The sequence below is a fragment of the Strix aluco genome, chromosome 21 (genome assembly GCF_031877795.1).
Source record: "Strix aluco isolate bStrAlu1 chromosome 21, bStrAlu1.hap1, whole genome shotgun sequence".
Taxonomy (NCBI): Eukaryota; Metazoa; Chordata; class Aves; order Strigiformes; family Strigidae; genus Strix; species Strix aluco.
The window spans coordinates 4,450,848-4,471,371 of NC_133951.1; the positions used below are offsets into that span (position 1 = coordinate 4,450,848).

At 42.7% G+C, this 20,524-nt stretch overlaps 1 protein-coding gene across 1 annotated transcript in view; it reads right to left on the reverse strand.

Annotated features, from left to right (window-relative positions):
- The window catches only part of LOC141933127 (myosin-1B), a 50,937-nt gene that overhangs the window by 29,943 nt on the left and 470 nt on the right, over positions 1-20,524 (reverse strand). The window contains exons 3-37 of the mRNA XM_074847516.1: positions 20,309-20,465; positions 18,342-18,369; positions 18,130-18,244; positions 17,958-18,050; positions 17,781-17,844; positions 17,601-17,699; positions 17,392-17,495; positions 17,172-17,310; positions 15,183-15,301; positions 14,943-15,092; positions 14,163-14,333; positions 13,608-13,914; positions 13,191-13,264; positions 11,769-11,856; positions 11,556-11,673; positions 10,705-10,828; positions 10,483-10,619; positions 10,126-10,381; positions 9,263-9,505; positions 8,865-9,041; positions 8,634-8,779; positions 8,456-8,546; positions 7,978-8,367; positions 7,729-7,855; positions 7,373-7,491; positions 6,901-7,097; positions 6,332-6,515; positions 6,080-6,245; positions 5,782-5,906; positions 5,318-5,626; positions 4,980-5,183; positions 4,222-4,347; positions 3,957-4,127; positions 3,766-3,870; positions 3,488-3,529 (exon numbers count right to left, since the gene is read on the reverse strand). Coding sequence (XP_074703617.1) covers positions 3,488-3,529; positions 3,766-3,870; positions 3,957-4,127; positions 4,222-4,347; positions 4,980-5,183; positions 5,318-5,626; positions 5,782-5,906; positions 6,080-6,245; positions 6,332-6,515; positions 6,901-7,097; positions 7,373-7,491; positions 7,729-7,855; positions 7,978-8,367; positions 8,456-8,546; positions 8,634-8,779; positions 8,865-9,041; positions 9,263-9,505; positions 10,126-10,381; positions 10,483-10,619; positions 10,705-10,828; positions 11,556-11,673; positions 11,769-11,856; positions 13,191-13,264; positions 13,608-13,914; positions 14,163-14,333; positions 14,943-15,092; positions 15,183-15,301; positions 17,172-17,310; positions 17,392-17,495; positions 17,601-17,699; positions 17,781-17,844; positions 17,958-18,050; positions 18,130-18,244; positions 18,342-18,369; positions 20,309-20,465 — 5,265 coding nt within the window. The remainder of the gene's footprint in view (positions 1-3,487; positions 3,530-3,765; positions 3,871-3,956; positions 4,128-4,221; positions 4,348-4,979; positions 5,184-5,317; positions 5,627-5,781; positions 5,907-6,079; positions 6,246-6,331; positions 6,516-6,900; positions 7,098-7,372; positions 7,492-7,728; positions 7,856-7,977; positions 8,368-8,455; positions 8,547-8,633; positions 8,780-8,864; positions 9,042-9,262; positions 9,506-10,125; positions 10,382-10,482; positions 10,620-10,704; positions 10,829-11,555; positions 11,674-11,768; positions 11,857-13,190; positions 13,265-13,607; positions 13,915-14,162; positions 14,334-14,942; positions 15,093-15,182; positions 15,302-17,171; positions 17,311-17,391; positions 17,496-17,600; positions 17,700-17,780; positions 17,845-17,957; positions 18,051-18,129; positions 18,245-18,341; positions 18,370-20,308; positions 20,466-20,524) is intronic.

Consider the following 20,524-nt stretch of genomic DNA (forward strand, 5'->3'; position numbering starts at 1 on the left):
TGAGGTAATAAAATCCTTTAGATCATCTTTGCATGTATTGTGTTTGTGTGTCCAACCCTGCTTGGGGCTGGTAAGGTGTCACCACTGGCAGAGGCCAGTCGGTGACACCAGCTGGATCTGACGTGTTTCCATCCACCTTTTCTATCCAACATTACAGGACATTACTGTGATGTAATAGCCTGAAGAAAGAATTGTTTTTCTTAGGCCTTTGCATGAGATTCCTTGAACTTTGGCTGGAATTACTTATATATGAAATATACTTAAATATGTGAAGTTGGCCGGGACTTGGCCTATGTTGAGAACAGGTCATGGAGCAGGAGGACATGCACATAGGGAAAGAGGGATAAGTGTGTGTGCTTAGCTAGGAAGAAAGATATTTTTTTGCCACATTAGAAAGTTTCCATTGCAATGCCAAAATCTGCCAATGTTGGCTCTGGTCATCTTCCAGCTTACTTCTCTCTTATCATATTCTTCAGTACCCCAACTGGACTGTCTTTGCCTTGTATTTACCATTAGGTTTTGGGTCAGTGAGGTTACTGAAGATGGTCAGTACAGTTCCTCAAATATGAGGTTCACAGCATTGTCAATCAGAATCATAGAATATCTCATGTTGGAAGAGACCCATTAGGATCAGAATCCAAATCCCTGCTCCTTGCAGGACTACTTAAATCATATGACTAAGAGTGTCATCCAGACATTCCTTGAACTCTGACAGGCTTGGTGCTGTGACAGCTCCCCTGGGGAGCCTTTTCCAGTGACTGACCACCCTTGCAGTGAAGAACCTTTTCCTTTGTCCAGTCTGAACTTACCCTGATGCAGCTTCATTCCATTTCCTCATGTCGTTGTACTTGGGGATTGTCAATGTATTTGGGGATCTTGTTAAGGGGTATTTCTTGTAGTGTTCTTGACCATAGGGACCTTCCTAAGATTTAGACCTGTAAAGATTAGTGTGGGTGCATGACTGCTCTCCTTTATTGCCAGATGAGGAAAGTGGTATTTCTGTACCATCTTCTCCCAGGGCTGCTGCATACAACACTGGCTGGCTGGACTTGACCTCTCAGGAAAGACCTGTTCTATATTCCTCTCATTTCCATAGGACATCTTCCTTCAGGGACTCCTTCTTCTAATACAGGACTTCCTTGTCTTGGTCCTGCTCCTCCAGGAGACGCAGATACTCTTTCATCCCTCTTGATGTCTAAGCACAGACAAATCATCTGTTATGTCAGAATGTGGAGAATATAGAAAGCCCTGACGAGTATGTTTACTTTTCACAGAAACTGTTTTGCAGGTCTCCCTACAGCAAGCATGCATGCAGTGTATAGTGAAAAGAAGCAGTGAGATGAGATAAACTCTTCAATCAGAATACAATAGGTGAATCTTATCCAGAACATGTATTTCTCTTATGAAACATTTGATTTCTATAGAAGGCAGTTTTAAAATATAAGTACATCAACAGAAGTAAAAGATCTCCACTGCTGATAGCTGCTGCATTCTAAACTTTTGTCATCAACTTTTATGTCAAAAAATTTCCTTACTGTATAAAAAAGTGATTTAAGTAGACTTTGTGTATCCTTTCTTTTAAACTGAATCAACCCATTATCACTTATGAGGTGATTATGTTGCACTTAAATATTTGCTTCTAATACTGCTACTTAGCAAAATCAGTGGTAGATTGTGACCTCCTCATGCTTCACAAACAGCTTGCTGGAGAAATACAAAACCCCACAATTGTGTTTGATCTTCAGTCTGTATGAGGGAAGTCAACATGAAAAAATAATTTACAGAATTATTTATCATTTTTATGATACAGAAATAACTATCCATGTTCAAAACCAATCTCTGGTAAGTGTAGCAGACTTTCCTGATACCATACTAATACTCAGTAGAAACTTCTATCATTCTTGAAAGTGATTTTCACTTATTCTTTTTATCTATGACATCACTACTTTACATTATATTGTATTTATAATGAAAAAAAAAAGAAAACACTCCATCACCTTTATCTGTCTTAATGTATGTTCAATTACCTTTCAGTTGTCCATAAAATACTTGGTTTTATCTATGCCCAGGAGTATGCAGTCTTAGTTATTCTTTCTTCCCTAGTCTTTTAACTCTGGGTTCTTGTCATTCACCCCATTTGTGAACTGGCTATCATTCTGTGCTATGTATGAAATAAAACAGCTTCAGAGAAAGAGAGTGAGGATATCTCTTTGTGCCACTACCTCACCATGTTGGTTTGACTACCTGTCAATGCTTGGAGTGAACTTCAGTCTCCTAAATCAAAGCAGAAATTTGAGTTTCTCACACCCTTAAGCGTAGCCAAATAAGCAATATTTTTCCGTTAATAAAAATACTATATATATTTTTTTAAATGCTGCAGGAATATTTTTCTTTTCTTTCCTTTTTCTTTTTTTTTCTCCCTAATAATTCATCAGAATAACTTGGAAGAATGTAGCCTTAGTCTATCAAAGAAATGCATACTTCTCATTGCAAGATGAATAGTTAATCCCTATAATTGTTATTATTCCTCATACGTTTTTAAAAAAGTAAATGAAAAAATATATTGCTGTTCAATATACTTTTAAATGTGTACATGTACTCCAAAAGTAATGAATACTAGAATGAATAAATAAAGCACGCTAATCACTGTTTGTATGCAGAGGTCTCTACTGTATTTATTACCTAGACATAAATTATAATTACAGAAGAAAGCAACACAGAGATTTACATTTTATGCATGCCTCAGGTCACTTTTTAGCTTTGGGATCCTCATTCCTCCTCTTCTACCTTCTTATGAAACTCCCGGCTCTTTGCTCGGAGCTTGTTGACCTGTGACTCTGCAATGTCAGCCCGCTCCTCGGCTTCCTCCAGCTCGTGCTGGATCTTGCGGAATTTGGAGAGGTTGACATTGGACAGCTCCTCCTGTGCGGGGAGAGGCAGTTGTGAAACAATAGGCAGCGTGTGGACATTTAATATCTGAAAGCTGGGCAAACAAAAATTTAAATGCCACAGCTGAGCAAGGAGGGCAGGTTCAAAACCAAGATAAAAAGCTGCTCAGAGCATTAAGTGTGCCAGAAGAGAAAAGAACATCGGAGTGTCGAAAAGGCCATGGCCACATAACACACAGCATGGTCTAGGCAGAGTTCATGGCAGAGTACCGAACAGAGAGACTAACAGGTGCTTCTGACACCCAGGGTAGGGCAGGGAGGAAGAAACTAGAGGTGGGAAGTGAGGCTTAGAGAAAAATAAATAAAGCTGGGGAAGTGTAGTTCCTTCCCAAACCAGCAATTCTTACTCCTACATTCCCTGTTGTCTTGCAGCAGCAAATGCATCAAAACAGTCAAGGTTTCAAAAAGTTGGATAGAAGAAAGTACCAATACAGAATTCTACCTCCACCACAAAGAAGACTGGCCTTGGTCAGAGTGGTACTTACAGCCTCCTCAGCCTGCCTCTTGTAGGATTTCACCTTCATTTGCAGCTTGTCCACCAGATCCTGGAGCCTGAGAATATTCTTCCGGTCTTCCTCAGACTACAGAGAATGGCAAGTAACAGAAATCCTTGTTTGCCTCTTTATCTAAATTTCATAAATGTGAAACAGAGGAAGTAACATTCCTCATGGAGCATTGCTGTCCAGAAGGACAGAATGCAAAATCCTGTTAACTGTGTCACTGACTGAGGTATAGATATCCCTCTAGAAGACAATGTGCCAACATTTTGACTTTCTGGAAGAAGAATGTGTTAACATGAAGAAGCCTCCTGCCTTACCTGGTAGGTCAGCTCCTTCACCCTCCTCTCATACTTGCGCACGCCCTTCACAGCTTCAGCGCTGCGCTTCTGCTCAGAGTCAACCTCCGCTTCCAGCTCCCGCACCTGCAACGAGAAGCCCAGATTTGGAGCTTCCCTGGTGGTTACTTACGTGACACGTTCACTCACACACAACTAAAAGCCCTACGCACTCTGGCCTCCAGCTTCTGGATTTGCTTCTTGCCTCCCTTCAGTGCCAACTGCTCGGCCTCATCCAGACGGTGCTGCAGGTCCTTCACCGTCTGGTCCAGGTTCTTCTTCATCCTCTCCAGGTGGGCACTGGTGTCCTGCTCCTTCTTCAGCTCTTCTGCCATCATGGCTGCCTGATGAGAGCAAAGGGTGAAAGCCATTTTGGGGCTGGAGACATTTTGGGGAGAACACATCCACCATTAGCAGTGGAAGGAGCCCCCAGCTCACATCTGTGATGGCCTTCTTGGCCTTCTCTTCAGCATTGCGGGCTTCCTGGATCGTATCCTCCATTTCACCCTGAATTTGGGCGATGTCTGTTTCCAGTTTCTTCTTGGTGTTGATCAAGCTGGTGTTCTGTTGAAGAGCATCAAAGTCACCATTTTGGTTTTGTTATCTTGCAATATAATATCAAGAACATTGCATAAATGTTGTTTATTAATATTAATTGTGCCTTCAGGTCACATGGAATTCTGTCCCAAAGAAGCTGCTGTGGTAGCTATTAGTTTCTCAGCTGTGATGAGTATTCCAAGAGCATCCTCCATAAAGTCTTCAATCACAGTTTCTCAGTCAAAAGGGAAAGAATTTAAACTTATAAAAAAAGGACCTAATCTTTCCCTACCATTTTCAATTTAGTGGCAATAAAATGGTGTTATGGAATACTTATAATGACATATTAGCATATTCCTTTTTTGTGAATGATCAACCTAAGTCTGACTTTACAGTCTCAAATATAAATGTGAAAGCTGTTGAACTCAATTAAGTCATAGAGTAAGTACCTCACATATCTCTCTGAATTTATTACTTTTAAGGTATTTCCACTGTAATCTAGTGAAATCCATATATCTGCAGCTGAAAAGTCCTATTTGTTATCCATACTGTGAAAATTAGAATGCATTTTACAAAATACTTCTATGGTTCAGGCAGTCTTCATTTATTTTATATGTATAGAGCAAACGTATAAATATGAAATATTTTTATAAACTGACCTGGGTATGGAGGAGCTGCACACGCTCACTTGCATCCATCAGTTCCTGCTCAGCCACCTTCCTCGACCGCTCCGTCTGCTCCAGGGCTGCCCGTAGCTCCTCAATTTCAGCCTGCAGCAGGTTTGCTCTGCGCTCCACCATGGCCACCTGCTCCTTCAGGTCCTCCTGTGTCCTGAGAGCATCGTCCAAGTGTATCTGGGTATCCTGGAAAGAGAGACAAGACAGATTGTGTAGTGTATTTTTCCTATTTTCTTATTTCCTATTTTCACATCAGTATAGGACAAGAAAATTTTTAGCTGTGTCAGATACCAGTTAGCACATGTTTAGTTGTGTGATACCTTCAGCACTGCTTGTGCATTTCTCAGATTCTTTTGTGCCTCTGCAGCCACGCGGTTGGCATGGCTCAGCTGGATCTCCATTTCATTCAGGTCTCCCTCCATCTTCTTCTTCAGCCGCAGGGCTTCGTTCCTGCTCCTGATCTCAGCGTCCAGGGTGCTCTGCATGGACTCCACAACTCGGAGGTGGTTTCTCTTCATCTGGTCAATCTCCTCATCTTTCTCTGCGATCTTCCTGTCAATCTCAGACTTCACCTGGTTGAGCTCAAGTTGGAGGCGCAGGATCTTGCCCTCTTCATGTTCGAGGGAGGCCTGGACAAGTCAGCAGGAACAGTGACTCAAACTAATGCTTCCTTTCTAAGTAGTCTCTTATGCGGTACCTTGTGAAATCTAGGCTTGCTTTCCTGCCATCCCTGCAAATAACTACTCCCATACTTTCAGTCTGGACACCATTTCTTAGCACGTACCTCAGCTTCCTCCAGGGAGGCTTGGAGTTCAGATTTCTCCTGCTCAATCTGCTTCTTGACTTTCTCCAGCTCATGAATCACCTTTCCTCCCTCTGCAATCTGCTCTGTGAGGTCGGAAATCTCCTCTGTGGGAACAAAGACCAGTGGCATGGTCAGGCTCAGAGCCGAATGAGAAGGGCACTGCCACACCCAGGTGACCAGGCATCTTTGCAGAACTGCAGGCACAGACCCATGTCGAGTGGTGGGCAGTGGTGGAGAGCGAGAAAGCACTGCCAGGAGCAGAGGGCCAGGGACTTACGCTGCAAGTTCTTGTTCTCACGCTTCAGCGTTTCCAGGTGGTCCAAGGACTCCTCATAGGCATTCTTCATCTTAAACAGCTCCGTGCTGAGAGAGCGAGACTCCTTCTGGGAGGCTTCCAGCTCAGCCTGCGTTTCCTCATACTTCTGCTTCCATTCTGCCAGGATCTGAAGAGAAACGGGGCGTCAGTATGGAGGTGGCAATCAGGAGGACATGCTCTGCCCAGGAGCCCCGGCGCTGCAGCCCAAAAGACCTTGTCAAAGTTCTTCTGCTTCTTATCCAGAGCTGCACAGGCAGCATTAGATCGCTCCACGTCAATCATCAGGTCCTCCACTTCATTCTGCAGCCTCTGCTTTGTCTTTTCCAGGGAGGCACATTTGGCATTCACAGCCTCAACATGTTCCTCTGCATCCTGCAGGCGCTGTGCCAGCTTCTTCCTGGGAGGAGATAAGTGCAGCTCCAGGTTAAAACTTAGAGGGGACACAATTGTCGTAAGAGGGCAGTTGGCCACTTTGGGGGGCTCTGAGCCTAGCGATTTTCACAAGAATACATCCAGCCTAAAGGGTCTATCACCTCCTTGTCCTAGTGCCTGCTGTGTATTCACCCTGTCTTAGCATTTCTAGCCCTAAAGGCTACGTTTTCCTTCTAATCTACACTTTTTCCAGAGCAAACTTTTCCTCTCTCTCCCTCTCTTCCCTCTATCACAGACACTCTATCGCTGCCTTCATCCCACCCCTGTGCTAATACACTCTAAGAGGCTCCAATTTCCCTTGACAAGCTCAGCCTTCTCCAGCCATTCGACATCCCACGTTCCCCATGTACTTGGCCTCCTCCAGCTCCTCCGTGCGCTGAATAGCATCCGTCTCGTATTTGGTTCTCCACTGGGCCACTTCGCTGTTGGCCTTGGACAGGGCGCGCTGCAGCTCCCCCTTGGCTTCCTGCTCCTCCTCATATTGTTCCCGGAGCAAGTCACAGTCGTGCCGAGCTGACTGCAAGCCGTGGGCCAGGGCGTTCTTGGCCTAGGAGAAAATTCTAGTGTGACAATGAATGGAAATATCCTGGGAAATCTCCCGTGTTGATTCACACTGGATTTTTCTGCTGTGAGAATGATGGCAAGCTACTGAATGAGAGAGGAAGATCTGGGAATCTACAGAAGAATTAATGGATAGACTGCAGGGAAGGGAGAGCAAAGCTAATATGAGAAGACTTGCACTGCCTTACCTAAGTGATCATTTTTCCCCCTCTCATCCTGTTGATTCTGTGGTTTCATATGTTTATGATACAGCCTTCTCACCTTTATCTCTTCCTCTAGGTGCCTCCTGAGTTCCTCAATCTGTTGGGTGAATGCCTGCTTGCCCCTTGACAGCTGAGAAATCAGAGCATCTTTTTCCTCCACCTGGCGTGAATATTCACCTAGGAATGTTTACAGATATACAAGACTTTTATTGCCATTGATGAAAGCATTGTGAATATTTAGGGCTGTAAAGCTAGATAGTTAGTAGACCTTGCAGAAGCTTATGATTCAATCTCATGCATTTCTCATTGGAGGGGAGGCAAAGCATCTTGGACAGACCACGTGCCCAGAAGGGTCATTGTTTCATTAACATTCTGACATTATTCATTTGCACATCAGATATGTGACTGTCATACCTGATTCTGTCTGCAGGCGAGCTCTTTGAGCACTGATATCATTGATCAGGCGCTGATGCTCTTCCTCTTTTGTCTTAACCTCACTTAGCTGATCTTCCAGTGCACGGCACATCTTCTCCAGATTTGCCTGTGTGTCAACATACGTAAGGGGAGGGATTAACCATTCACACTCTTAATAATAGCAGATGTAAAAAGTTGCATTGTATAGAATTCCACTGGTTTAGAAACACCTATAAGGAATTTGTTTACCTTGGCTTTGGAGACAGAATCCATGTTACTGGCCAAGTCGTCAATCTCCATCTTCAGCTCACTCTTCTCCTTCTCCAGCTTCTGCTTCACTCGTTGCAGGTTGTCGATCTGCTCCCCAAGCTCAGCTGTGCTGTCCGCGTGCTTCTTCCTCAGGGCGGCAGCCGTGGCTTCGTGCTGCAGCGTGGCCTCTTCGAGGTCACGCCGCATCTTCTGAAATTCTGCCTCACGCTTCTTGTTCATCTCGATCTGAGCTGCTGTAGCCCCTCCTGCTTCTTCCAGGCGCTCGCTGATCTCCTCTAGCTCCCTCGAGAGGTCAGCCCGATGCTTCTCTGCTTTTGCCCGAGAGGTTCGCTCTGCCTCAATCTCCTCCTCCAGTTCCTCAATACGAGCCTGGGGAACATTAGGGACCCTTCACACCCATGCCCTCCTCCTTCCTGACCTGACACTGGCTGAGAGAGGGCAAGGGACAGAGGCTTGCCTGCAGCTCCTTGATCTTCTTCTGTAACTGCATGCCCAGAGCTTGCTCATCCTCAGTTTTGCTCTGGATCTGGCTGATTTCAAAGTCTTTCCTTTGGGCAAAGCAAACCGTGTCAGAGCTCAAAGAGAAAAGACAAGTGCACCAGCCCAGCACTCAGGGGCCCCACAGCCACACTTACTTCTTCAGTTTCTCATCCAGCTGCTGCTTATCATTTTCCAAGTCCATTATGGTGTCATGGGCCAGCTTCAGGTCTCCTTCAAGTTTCCTCTTAGCTCTCTCAAGGTCCATGCGCAGTTTCTTCTCTTGCTCCAAGGACCCTTCCAGCTAAAAAGAACAAGACCACCAATGCTCCACCATTCAGGTTTAACTCTATACCTGTCCTGCTCTTGCTGTGTGCCTCCGTGCTTACATCGTCCACTTGCTGCTCCAGCTTGGTCTTAGCTTTGGTCAGCGTGTTGACTTTGTCCTCTTCTGCCTGCAGGTCATCCAGTGTCTGCTGATGGGCCTCTTGGAGGGCTTTCTTCTCTTTTGTCAGCTTGGCAATGGTCTCGTCCAGGCCTGCCATCTCCTCTGTGAGGTTTTTCACCTACAAATATGAGCAAGTGTCAAAATTGGGTAGAAAACACGTTCACTGGTGCAGTGACTTTTTCTCTTTACAGTGTTTTGCCAGGTGTTTCATTTATCCTTTGGATGCTCAGACAAATACCAGCTCAAAATATTCTAAAGCCAACATGTCTTATGGTAGCAGGCTTTTGCCCTAAGGGTCAGTGATGTCTTGGCCCTTGATGTGTCTCCCCACATGTGTACCTTGTTTTCTGTGGCATGCTTTTCCTTCTCAACCTTGGCCAGTGTTAGCTCAAGGTCATCAATATCTTTCTTCAGCTCTGAGCATTCATCTTCCAGTTTTCTCTTCTTGGCTGTCAGCTCAGCATTAATTTCTTCTTCATCTTCAGCCCTTTCAGTCACCTCCTTTACTTTGGCCTCCAACTGGATTTTGGTTTTGATGAGCTGGTCACATCTTTCCTCAGCATCAGCTAAAGCATCAGCTTCCTGGTGGGAAAGTACAGGAAAAGTCATTTAATGCTGAAGGAACAGATGTGCATCAGTAAGGCCTCTGGGATTACTTTTGGGGAAAAGGTTACTGCACAATTACATTACAAATTGCAAATTTAGAATTCAGCTCTAGTGTGTTGCCTAAATGTTGTCTAAGTTTCCGAGAGGCCAAATGGCATTGGTGACAAACAAGGCTAGCACTTGTGTCATAGGATGTAATGAGCATCTGTGTCTTCTGGGAGCAGTAGCTACAGAAGCTCAGGTAAGATATGCCATAAGAAATGGTGCTAGGCTCTTCATTTCATCAACTGAATTAAGGCAGAGTAGCTGGTCAACTGAATCACTAGTCCACTAAATACACTACAGTAACTATAATGCGGCTTCATGTCATGAACTCACATGGAGACATGTACATGTAGGCATTAAGACTGAAAAGTCATTCTTTAGCTTCAACTCCACTTTGTAATACTGAGACTTGCTGGGGAAAGACTGTGGCCTGAATTTTGCCTTTAGTTATGTGGTATTCAGCTTAAAATATTTTACAAGGTGGTTTAGTGGACAATTTGAGTTCTGTAGTACAAAAGAAGTGTTAGATCTTATTTACTCATGTTACTCACTGCCTGCACTTGGAGCTGCAGATCGTTTTTCTCCTGCACCAGTTTCACCATTTTCTCCTCCAGCTCCTTCCTCTTTGCCTCAGACTTTGCAAGCTCTTCCTTGGTTTTCTCAAACTCTTCCTTCATGTTGGCCATCTCCTTCTCAGATTCTGCACTCTTCAGCAAGGGCTTGATCTTGAAGAACAGCTTCATCCAGGGCCAGTGCTTGACGTTCATGAATGCACGAATGTTGTACTGGATGCAGAAGATGGACTCCCTGAAGCATAATTAAAAAGTACATTGAATATTTTCAGTATGATGGGTGCCAACACTTTCTCCCAAGTACAGTGACTTTAACTGAAGATGAGGAACGTCTACCTCCTCTGCACCATTCTCTGGTATTCGACTCTCATCAGGAAGCCCCTGCACCTGGCCTGGGTGCGAGTGATGAGCTGTGCCAGCTTCTCATCCCTCATCTCCTCCAGGAGTCCCAGCAGCCCAGCTTTGAAGAATACCTTGAGAAAGGGAATGTTGCAGCACATCACTGTCACCTAGAACAAAGCACTGACCCGCAGTGAGTGAGCCAAAGAGGGTTTGTACCTTGGTGTGGCCAAATTTGTACTGGGTGTGGTCCACATCGATTGACCCAAGAAGCTTCTCAGAAGCCTTCTTGCTATCAATGAACTGTCCCTCTGGGATAGCACTGGCATTAAGCACCTTGTATCTGTGGAATGAGAGGAAATACAAATGAAGTCAATCTCAATTAATAAGGTTATACTGATTATTGAAATTGACATTAGTCTTTGCAACAGAATGAGGCTGAGGAAGTTGGAATTTCATTCCTTGTTTGGAGATACAGTTATAAACGAAATCCTAATCTGATAACAAAATTCAGGAAACTTTTACTCTCTTTAGGTGGTCAGTCATAGATGACAAGAGGAGACACTGATCTCCAGCCATTTCAGTTTGATACCTTTTTCGCTTAAACTACGTTGTAGAAAAATTACTAGAGAGGAACACTGCCACTATGTGTATAGGAGGAAAGCATCTTCCCCTGAAACTTGTAGCTGATACAATGGTAGAAGTACTCTATCTGAGTTTGTAATTTTTGTCTGAGAACATGTAGCAGCTATATTCCTATCTGCATTTTTTCAGTCTTGTAATCACTGGCTTGTGTAGCTGTACTGTGCTTCCATATTCTGAGACATTGGCAAAGTTCAATTGTGTGATGAACAGCAATCAGTGAGGACACCTGACTTATCTCTTAATTTCTCAACGACTTCTCTTTTGCTAGCCATACATGCTGCCTTTGGTTATACATTCCAGAATTTCCACCTTCTTTCAATTGTAATCAGATAGAGTTGGCATTAAAAATAACCACAAATGTTAAAACATTTAAGATGTACAACTTATTCAATAAAGACAGAATGAAGATCAGGAAGGAGACTGACCTCTGTTTGAAGTCTGCATAGAGGATTCTGCTGGGGAATCCCTTCCTGCAAATTCTGATCCCTTCCAGCACACCATTACAGCGCAGCTGGTGTAGCACCAGTTCATGTTCCATGGCACCTAAGCAAATAAGACAATTATTTGATAGTTCATGATAAAGCATAGAGAATAATGACTATATCACACTATGATTTCTCTGTATTTGAGGTTCTTACCAGGTGTTTTTGTTTCATTAGGTATGATACAGCGCACAAAATGGGGGTGAGTACTCCGTAGATTGGTCATCAGCTTGTTTAGGTTCTCCTGTGTGTTCATGAGCAAAGATTTTTCATTAAAAATTGGTACCTCTGCAATTATACTGTCAGATGTGAGAAGAGTGTTGGAAAGCAATAATGGATTTATTATTCCCACCTATAGCCATCCTAATTTGAGTTTTCTTCTGCCTTTCAGTCTTGAGCATGAGAGAAAGTCAGAAAACTGTGTACTGTGTTTTCATGAGACTGAGGGATACATCCACTCAGACAGAACACCTATGGAGAATGGTGACCAGAAGTTCATAGCAAAAGGCATAATTTTGAGTGAAAGAGGATTCTTTGTAATTACCAGATTCTCATGCTATGGAAGATACTGACTATTGATGGGAACAGAAAACAGAACCAAAAATAGGACAAAAAGGAAGAGGAACAAGGACTAAGTTTGCAGAGAAGACTGGGAAAGGGAAGCTTAATGGCATTAGGTGCTACTTGTGAAGATATATTTGACAAAAATTGAATGGTGAAGACAGAAAGACTCCTTGTTCAGTGAGAATGGGGGTCACAAGTCATAGAGAAAAGACATGAGTAGCATGTCCTACAGCACCACTTTCTAGAAGTGTTTTTAAAAGAAAGCCCATGAACTGTCTCCAATTTTAACAATCACTTTTGGGTTTTAACAGTTCTCATTTTAGCCCTGGCTTGGAGCAGGGGCAAAGCTGCTCAGACAAATAGATCTTTCATATTGTGAAAAACTGCTCAGTATGCCAGATAGTAACTAGTTGCCACAGATGCTGAAACAAGAGTTTTTCCATCTACCTTAAACTCTGTTCATTGGTGGAAACGTAACTGGCCTTGAATTTTCCCTATTGCCTTGTCTTCATATGTATAATCATGTGCAGACAATTGTTTGTAATACATAACAAGCGCAAACAATTGTTTGTAATACTTAACAAGTGTTATGTATTACTAAGTGCAAATGCACATACATTCATATATTTGTATGTGCTGATCCAGATTGAGATTCCCTGAGGCAGGTAGCCAGATCCACCATTGTCTTCCCAAGGAAAAGGGAAAGGGGGAAGAGCTTAATCCTACCAACTGGTGTACACACGAGTAACAGAAACTGTAGCTTGACCTAAGTACTTTTTCCAACCCAAAGAAATGCTAGATCAAGATGTATCTTCCTCATCTGACTTCATCTGACTTGCAGTGAGCTCTTTTAAGAATAAATGAAGAGATGTTCTTGATGCAGAACAACATTAATGAGTGTAGGAAAATAGCCTTGTTGGAATTAGTGTGAGGTCTCACAATCTTCAACTAAAAAATTTAAAAAAAAAAAAAAAAAAAGAGGAAAAAAATAGAGAGAATGACTTCTGCACTTACCCTGAAAAGAGCTGATACAGTCTGGAAAGAAGAACCCTTCTTCTTGCCTCCCTTCTTGCCACCACCACCACTCTCTGAAAAACACCAAACAAAGATGGTTTTAAAACTTTTATTTGAAAACTTTTTCTCTATGAGACTGCAAGAAGCTCCATCCCAGGAAAGGAATATAGGATGAAGTAGGAAACAGGGTCAACACTCAATCTAAAGGAACACAGGACCAAAGTTGTGTGATAATACAAGGGATTATCATGGCTGAGGGTGAGGATTGAAATACATTTGATCTTTTCCTTTATTAATAAATTCAAGCCATGGGAGTCTCTGCACCACATGCAGTATCTTCAGAACAGTCTAGCTGATATTCATTGCTCTGGTAGAGTAATTAAATAACAATGAAAATATGAATTTCACAGAACTGACCTGCTTCTGCTCCAGTAGAGGCAAAGAGTAAGGCCAGTGTCTTCATTGATGATTTCTGATACAACCCCACAACAGTTTCATTCAGGGGGTCTTTGTTCTTGTCAAGCCAGCCAGAGATGTTGTAGTCCACTGTGCCAGCATAGTGCACCAGGGAGAAGTGGGCCTCAGCCTTGCCTTTGGCAGGCTTGGGCTTCTGGAAGTTGTTGGACTTGCCCAGATGCTGGTCGTAGAGCTTGTTCTTGAAAGAGGTGTCAGTTGCCTTGGGGAACATGCACTCCTCTTCCAGGATGGAGAAGATGCCCATGGGCTGGGAGAAGAAGAAGGAAGGAGGAAGACGTGAAAAGGCAGTAAGACTCACAGAAAAAAAACCAGCTTCCTGACTGGGACAATATTAACGCTCTCAGGGGTCATTCTTCTGCTCAGCAGAGCAAATTGTAAAATAATCTAAACATGTGTATTTACAATAACACATTTGCCCTTCCAAGCTAGATTTATAAATAAATAAAAAATTAATGCATTTCTGAAAATCTTAGACACTGTGAATTACACAAATACCTTCTCAATAAGCTCAATGCAGGCAGCCAGGTCCATCCCAAAGTCAATGAACTCCCATTCAATTCCCTCCTTCTTGTACTCCTCCTGCTCCAGCACAAACATGTGGTGGTTGAAGAACTGTTGCAGTTTCTCATTGGTGAAGTTGATGCACAGCTGCTCCAGGCTGTTGAACTGCACGATTGCAAATAGAGATTACTATTATGTAAACTTAGAAAGCTAGGGGTAAAGAACAGTACCAAACTACAGGAGGATCTGCGAGTGTTCCTTCTTTGCTCAGCCAGGAGTTTGGAAATTCTCTCAGTGTGTCTCTTTTGTCAAGCTAAACTTTATCCATATGCTTATGATCCCTAGAAGCTTAGGCCACTTTAATATTTCAGATTTGTCAGTTTTGATATCTACTAGACTGGGCTAACTCAGTTATGGAAAAGTCCACAGTGCAACAGTTTATCCAACATTTCCAAATGTTGATTTCAAAGCATGTCCAAAGCTTTCTAAGCACAAATTTTGTCTATGGAACCGATGTCTCTGCACCAGGTACCAAATGCCATGTCAGTCTACTGTTTGTAACCAGTCAAAAAACTGCATGAATGTATTTCCACTGGCATATGTACAACACAAAAATCTATTCCCAATAAAAAACCTGTGGGAATCCTGATGCTTTTGATGCAATCTGAAAGGATCAAATCACTTCTGTAAAAAAAAAGGCATCATTCCTTCTTAAGTGCTTTGGCACACAATACAGTTACTTCTAAAAGCATGGTAATAAAGCATTGTTCTTACGTCAAAGATCTCAAAGCCAGCAATGTCCAGGACACCAATGAAGTACTGTCTGGGCTGCTTCGTATCCAGCTGTTGGTTGATTCGAATAACCATCCACAAGAACATCTTCTCAAACACAGCCTTTGCCAAGGCACCTACTGAATTGTATACCTAAAATAAAAGACAGAAGTCTTGTAGCTATCATGTAGAGCAAAAGAGGAAGTCCAGAGGATTTGTCAATAGACATGGGATTTTTATTACCTGCTGCACGGTTTGACCCTTGGTCACATATTCATTCCCAACCTTGACTCGGGGGTAGCAGAGGGCCTTGAGCAGGTCTGCTGAGTTCAGACCCATCAAGTAGGCGGCCTTGTCAGCAACTAAGGACCGAAAAAATTAGTTGTTAAGGTCCCAACAGACATCAGTGTTACTTTAAAACAAGTACTAAATGGTAATTCTAGTAAAGATAAAAGGATTAGTTAAAATTAAAAGGTAATGTATTTGTAGTTCACCTTAAGCAATATTCCCCAGCAATGATGGAGGATTTATACTGGTTGTTTTTTATTAACCTATTCTTAGTTTATTGTCAATTTTAAATGAAAAATCAGTTTAGAGATGTTTAGGTGCGCGTAATAAATAATATATGCTGAATAATAATAAATAAATGTTGAAAAGGAAAAAGGAAAGATAAGTCTGGGATGATGATCAGGTTGCAGACAATCGCAGATCCTCTCAGAAGAAAATACAGTGCAATTTGGTTCAGTGGTTTGTGGTAGGGTAACTTTAAAGACATAATAATCAAGAGAGCATAATGAATAAGTGTCAATTATGCCTTTACAAATCTACAGGTAAGCATATGAGATGAAGGGCTATTTTCAGAAGTGCATCCTCAAACAAAAAGTTTGGCATTTTATCTTGTGCTCTGCGAACAGGCACACCATGTAAAAAGATTTGTTCAAGAATGTTTATATAATTCATATGAAATGATGCAGATTGCTGCATGAATATTGCACATCATCTTGAAATTGTGTCAGGATATATTTAGGCTAGAAATTGGGGAAAAATTTCCAATGAGTAACAATAATGAAGTACTGGAATAGATTCCGTGTTTTCCTCAATGTTTTCCAAAGTAGATAAAGAAAGATTGCACAGTAAAGGGAGTCCACAGGAAGTGAAGATATCCCATCCAACCTTTAGGAGCAAATAAAAGTAGCAAAATAAAAGATGACTTTGCCACACTTAGAAATTTGTTCACAGGTTCAGAGTAATCCTCATAAGAGGATTACAGTGTCTGTGCAACAGAACTGATTTCAATGGAATCCCTGCTCAAAATGTTTCCAAGATTTGGTTGGCAAAATACCATGAGTAAGGTAAAGTTACAGCTATTATTTGTAGCCTATTCTACTGTTACTATTCATCATTATCAGATTCATTGCTGTTGTAATCCTTGGAGTCATTTTCACTTATGTGTCAACTTTCCTAAAAAAAGACCCAAACCACACACACATTAAAAAACAACTCGAGAAAAAAAACCCTTAATGGTATGTGTTTATGATGTATACAAATAACTCCAGCTTCATGGAAATGCTTCCCTGAACTTTTAAAGGAATGCACGTTTGAACAAGGCAAAGCAAAAGTTATAGACAAATCTTAGATGCCTATTTTTCAAACAGAAGTCCCAGAGACTTGCTGAGATGCTGCAGAAAATGTAGAACGTATGAGCCACAGCTGCAATATTAACTGATGTTCCCTTTTAACCCCCCCATGTAAAAAGAAGTAACACAATGCTCTCAGTTCAGGCACTGTGAGTTGTCTCCAGAAGACAGGTTTTGAAGCGCAGCAGCTTCAGGGCTCTGGCTTCTTGTCACCTGGAAACAATACCATTCGGAAGTGACTACAGCTGATGGTAAATGATAGTAGCTACCTATGAGCAGAGTGGCTCCCAGTCCTGAACCAGTATAGCAGCAAAGCCTGCTTTCCTTCGGCCTGGCTCCCACTGTGCCAGCCAACGGAAGCGTGCTTTAGGGTTTGCTGGACCTTATACTTCAAAATATAGTTCCAAAATAATCTGCCTCTTCCACTGAGTTGTGTTCTTCCAGCAAAGTCCCCTGGTTAGGACACGCTTCGCTTCTACAATACTGGCACTTGGGGAAATGCACCGGCTGAGTCAGTGGTTCTGACCCTGAATTACTGCCTGTATTAGTGAGTGTTCCGGCATGTAGTGAGCTCTGGTATATATTGTGCTGGTACCTTCTGTGCCATCCGGCTCTGCCTGCTCCTCACGCTGCTTCTGCTTGAACTTCAGGTTGCCATAGTGCATGACAGCCCCCGTCAGCTTGTAAATGGCTGTTTTCTCATCAGCAGTGAAGCCCAGGATGTCAATGGCACTCTAACAAAAGAATGATTAGAGTAAGTACCATGCCTGTTAAAGGTCAGAGTCCGCCCAAGAACACTTCTGTGCGTTACTTACATCCGTGGCCATCAGCTCTTCCTGGTCGTTAATGCTGGGAACTGTGATCTCACCTTGACTCACATACTGATAATCATACGGGTTGGTGGTGATCAGTAACATCTCTGAAAAGAAGGACGAAACACATAGAGATCAAATGTAATTGGCATGTAAAGGAATTAGATGTTGTTCCATGACCTTTGTCTGGAGGCATTAGTGATCTTTCCTACCAATTAGCTCCGGCTTCTTGTTGGACATGATCTGATAGAATATGTGGTAGCTTCTTTCTGCCTTGAGCTGGAAAGTGACTCTGGACTTCTCCAGCAGATCTGCCAAGGAAGGTAGAAAGAGTTAGCACAAGAACTGAGGGGGGCTGGAAGGAAAGGGATCAGGCCAGGAGGGTCACTTACATGTTTCAATGTCAGCAGAAGCCAGTTTCCCTGTGGCACCAAAATGGATTCTGATGAATTTACCCTGAAAGAAGCACAAAAGTCATTTGAGATCTATTTTACCAATCCTGACTGCAAGAATATTTGAGTCAGTGTGCTGATGCAGAAAAAGTAATTTGGGCCCAGGCAACAACTTACAAAGCGTGAGGAGTTGTCATTCCTCACTGTCTTGGCATTACCAAAAGCCTCCAGCAGTGGGTTGGCACTGATGATCTGATCCTCAAGTGTCCCCTAAAATAGAAATCTTATTGTCATGATACAGCTCATAGATAAATCTGAGGGTTGCAGGTTCCTACCCCTAGGACCTCACCTGCATTTTGCCTGCTGTCTGCTCCTCCTTCTTCTTATCTCCACTCGCTGCAATTGTTGCAAAGTACTGGATGACACGCTTTGTGTTCACAGTCTTCCCTGCTCCGGATTCTCCGCTGTGAAACCAAAGAGAGAAGCAGAGAGCGTGTGGTCAGGCGGGAGGTCCCCCAGCACCGGGCAGCCCCACAGGGACCCGAGAAGGGGTGTACATACGTGATCAGGATCGACTGGTTCTCACGATCTGTGAAAGAGGCAGAAACAGATCGACTTTTTAAATGAAGAACACAAAAAGACTGAAAATTAATACAGTAAATGTAAGTTATGAGAAGAAAATTTATGTATGTTTTTTCCTTTGTTAGCTCCTAATATTTTTTTTTCAATTTTAATTACTTGTAAAACAATTTGTACCACATTCTTACCTCTAAACATATCCACAACATTCTTGCCTCTAAGTTAGAGATATATGGATTTGATGGGTGGAATGTTACATGGATAAGGAATTGCCTGGGTTGCCACATTCAAAGAGTTGTAGTCAAAGGGTCAATGTCCAATTGGTTATTGAGTGGTGTTGCTCAGGTCTTTGTATTGGGACCAATACTACTTAATACCTCAATTAATGACATACATAGTGGGATTGAGTGCACCCTCAGCAGGTTTGCAAACGACACCAAGCTGACTGGTGCAGTTGATACACCAGTGGGAAGGTATGACATCCAGAAGTACCTTAACAGTCTTGAGGAGTGGGCCCCTGTAAAAAGCATGAAGTTCAACAGGGCCAAGTGCAATGTCCTGCACCTGGGTTGGGGCAATCCCCAATATCAGTGTAGACTGGGGGATGACTGTCTTTAGAGCAGCCCTGCAGAGAACTTGGGGGTACTCGTGGATGTCAAATTAGATATGAGCTGGCAATGTGTGCTTGCAGCCCAGAAATCCAACCATATCCTGGGCTGCATCAGAAGTGTAACCAGCAGGTCGAGGGAGGTGATTCTGTTCCTCTACTCCACTCTTGTGAGACCCTACCCTGAGCACTGCATCCAGCTCTGGGGTCTCCAGTACAATAAGGACATGTTAGAGCGAGTCCAGAGGAGGGCTATGAAAATTATCTGAGGACTGGAACACCTCTCCTATGAAGAAAGGTGAGAGAGTTGGGGTTATTCAGCCCGAAGAAGGCTTCAGGAACACCTTATTGCAGCCTTCTGATACTTAAAGGGAGCTTGTAAGAAAAAATAGAGAAAGACTTTTTACCAGGACCTGTAGTGACAGGACAAGAGGCAACAGTTTTAAGATGAAAAAGAGTAGATTTAGATTGAGAAATGTTTTGTGATGAGGGTGATGAGCCACTGGAACAGGTTGCCTAAAAATGTTGTGGATGCCCCATCATTAGAAGTGCTCCAGGTCAGGTTGGACAGAGCTTTGTGCAACTTAATCTAGTGGAAGATGTCCCTCCCAATGCCAGAGGAAGGTACTACATGATTTTTAAAGGTGCCTTCCAGCCCAAACTGATCTATGATTCTATGATTCAATAATGCTTTTCCATGAACAAAGAAAACCCTTGAAGGGACATGTGTTTTTTTCCAACTGTACTCTATGGTCTTTTTTTCCTGCATACAGTAAATTTTTTCAGGTTTTGTTTTTTAATTTTGTGCTACAGAGACTCTATTTAGAGCAGCAGAGAAAGGGGGAGTAAGGACCCATGATCAAGGAATCCTGAGCATGGGTAATAGTTCTGAACCTGATAGCATGGAGAAAGAAAGCAATGAAAAGGTGAAAGCAAAACGAGAAGCAATATATATTTCCATTTCATTTTTTCATGTCATGGTTTTATCAAGACAAATCTGAATATTTGTGTTATTGATGATTCCTGTAGCCATTTGGTGAATTAACATCACATCGTTAGACAGAATTTTCACATCACATATGGATCTCATACCCTGATAACTTTCACTATGTCATTACATTTGGCTTATTGTTTTTCCTGACACACTAACTATCTGTGGTACTATACTTACTTTTTAGAAACATTGATGTGAGGAAATCCCTTTTAAATTAGTAGTGATTAATGATATGACTGAAATAAAACTCTAATGATGTGTTAAGAAAATATTAGCATATTTATCAGGGAAACTCTGTGATTACTTTTAAACTGTCTTTTTGATAGAAACACTCTGAGAACAACTCACCAGTCAGCATGAACTGATAGGCATTGTCAGAGATGGAGAAGATGTGTGGAGGGGCCTCCTGGCGCTTCTTGCCTCGGTAGGCCAACACCACCTCCGGGTTGTACACCGGCAGCCACTTGTAGGGGTTGACAGTGACGCAGAAGAGACCCGAGTAGGTCTGTGAGGAAGGGAGACAGCACGTTGGCTTCCGCTTACCCTGGCAGAGCAGTTCCTCCT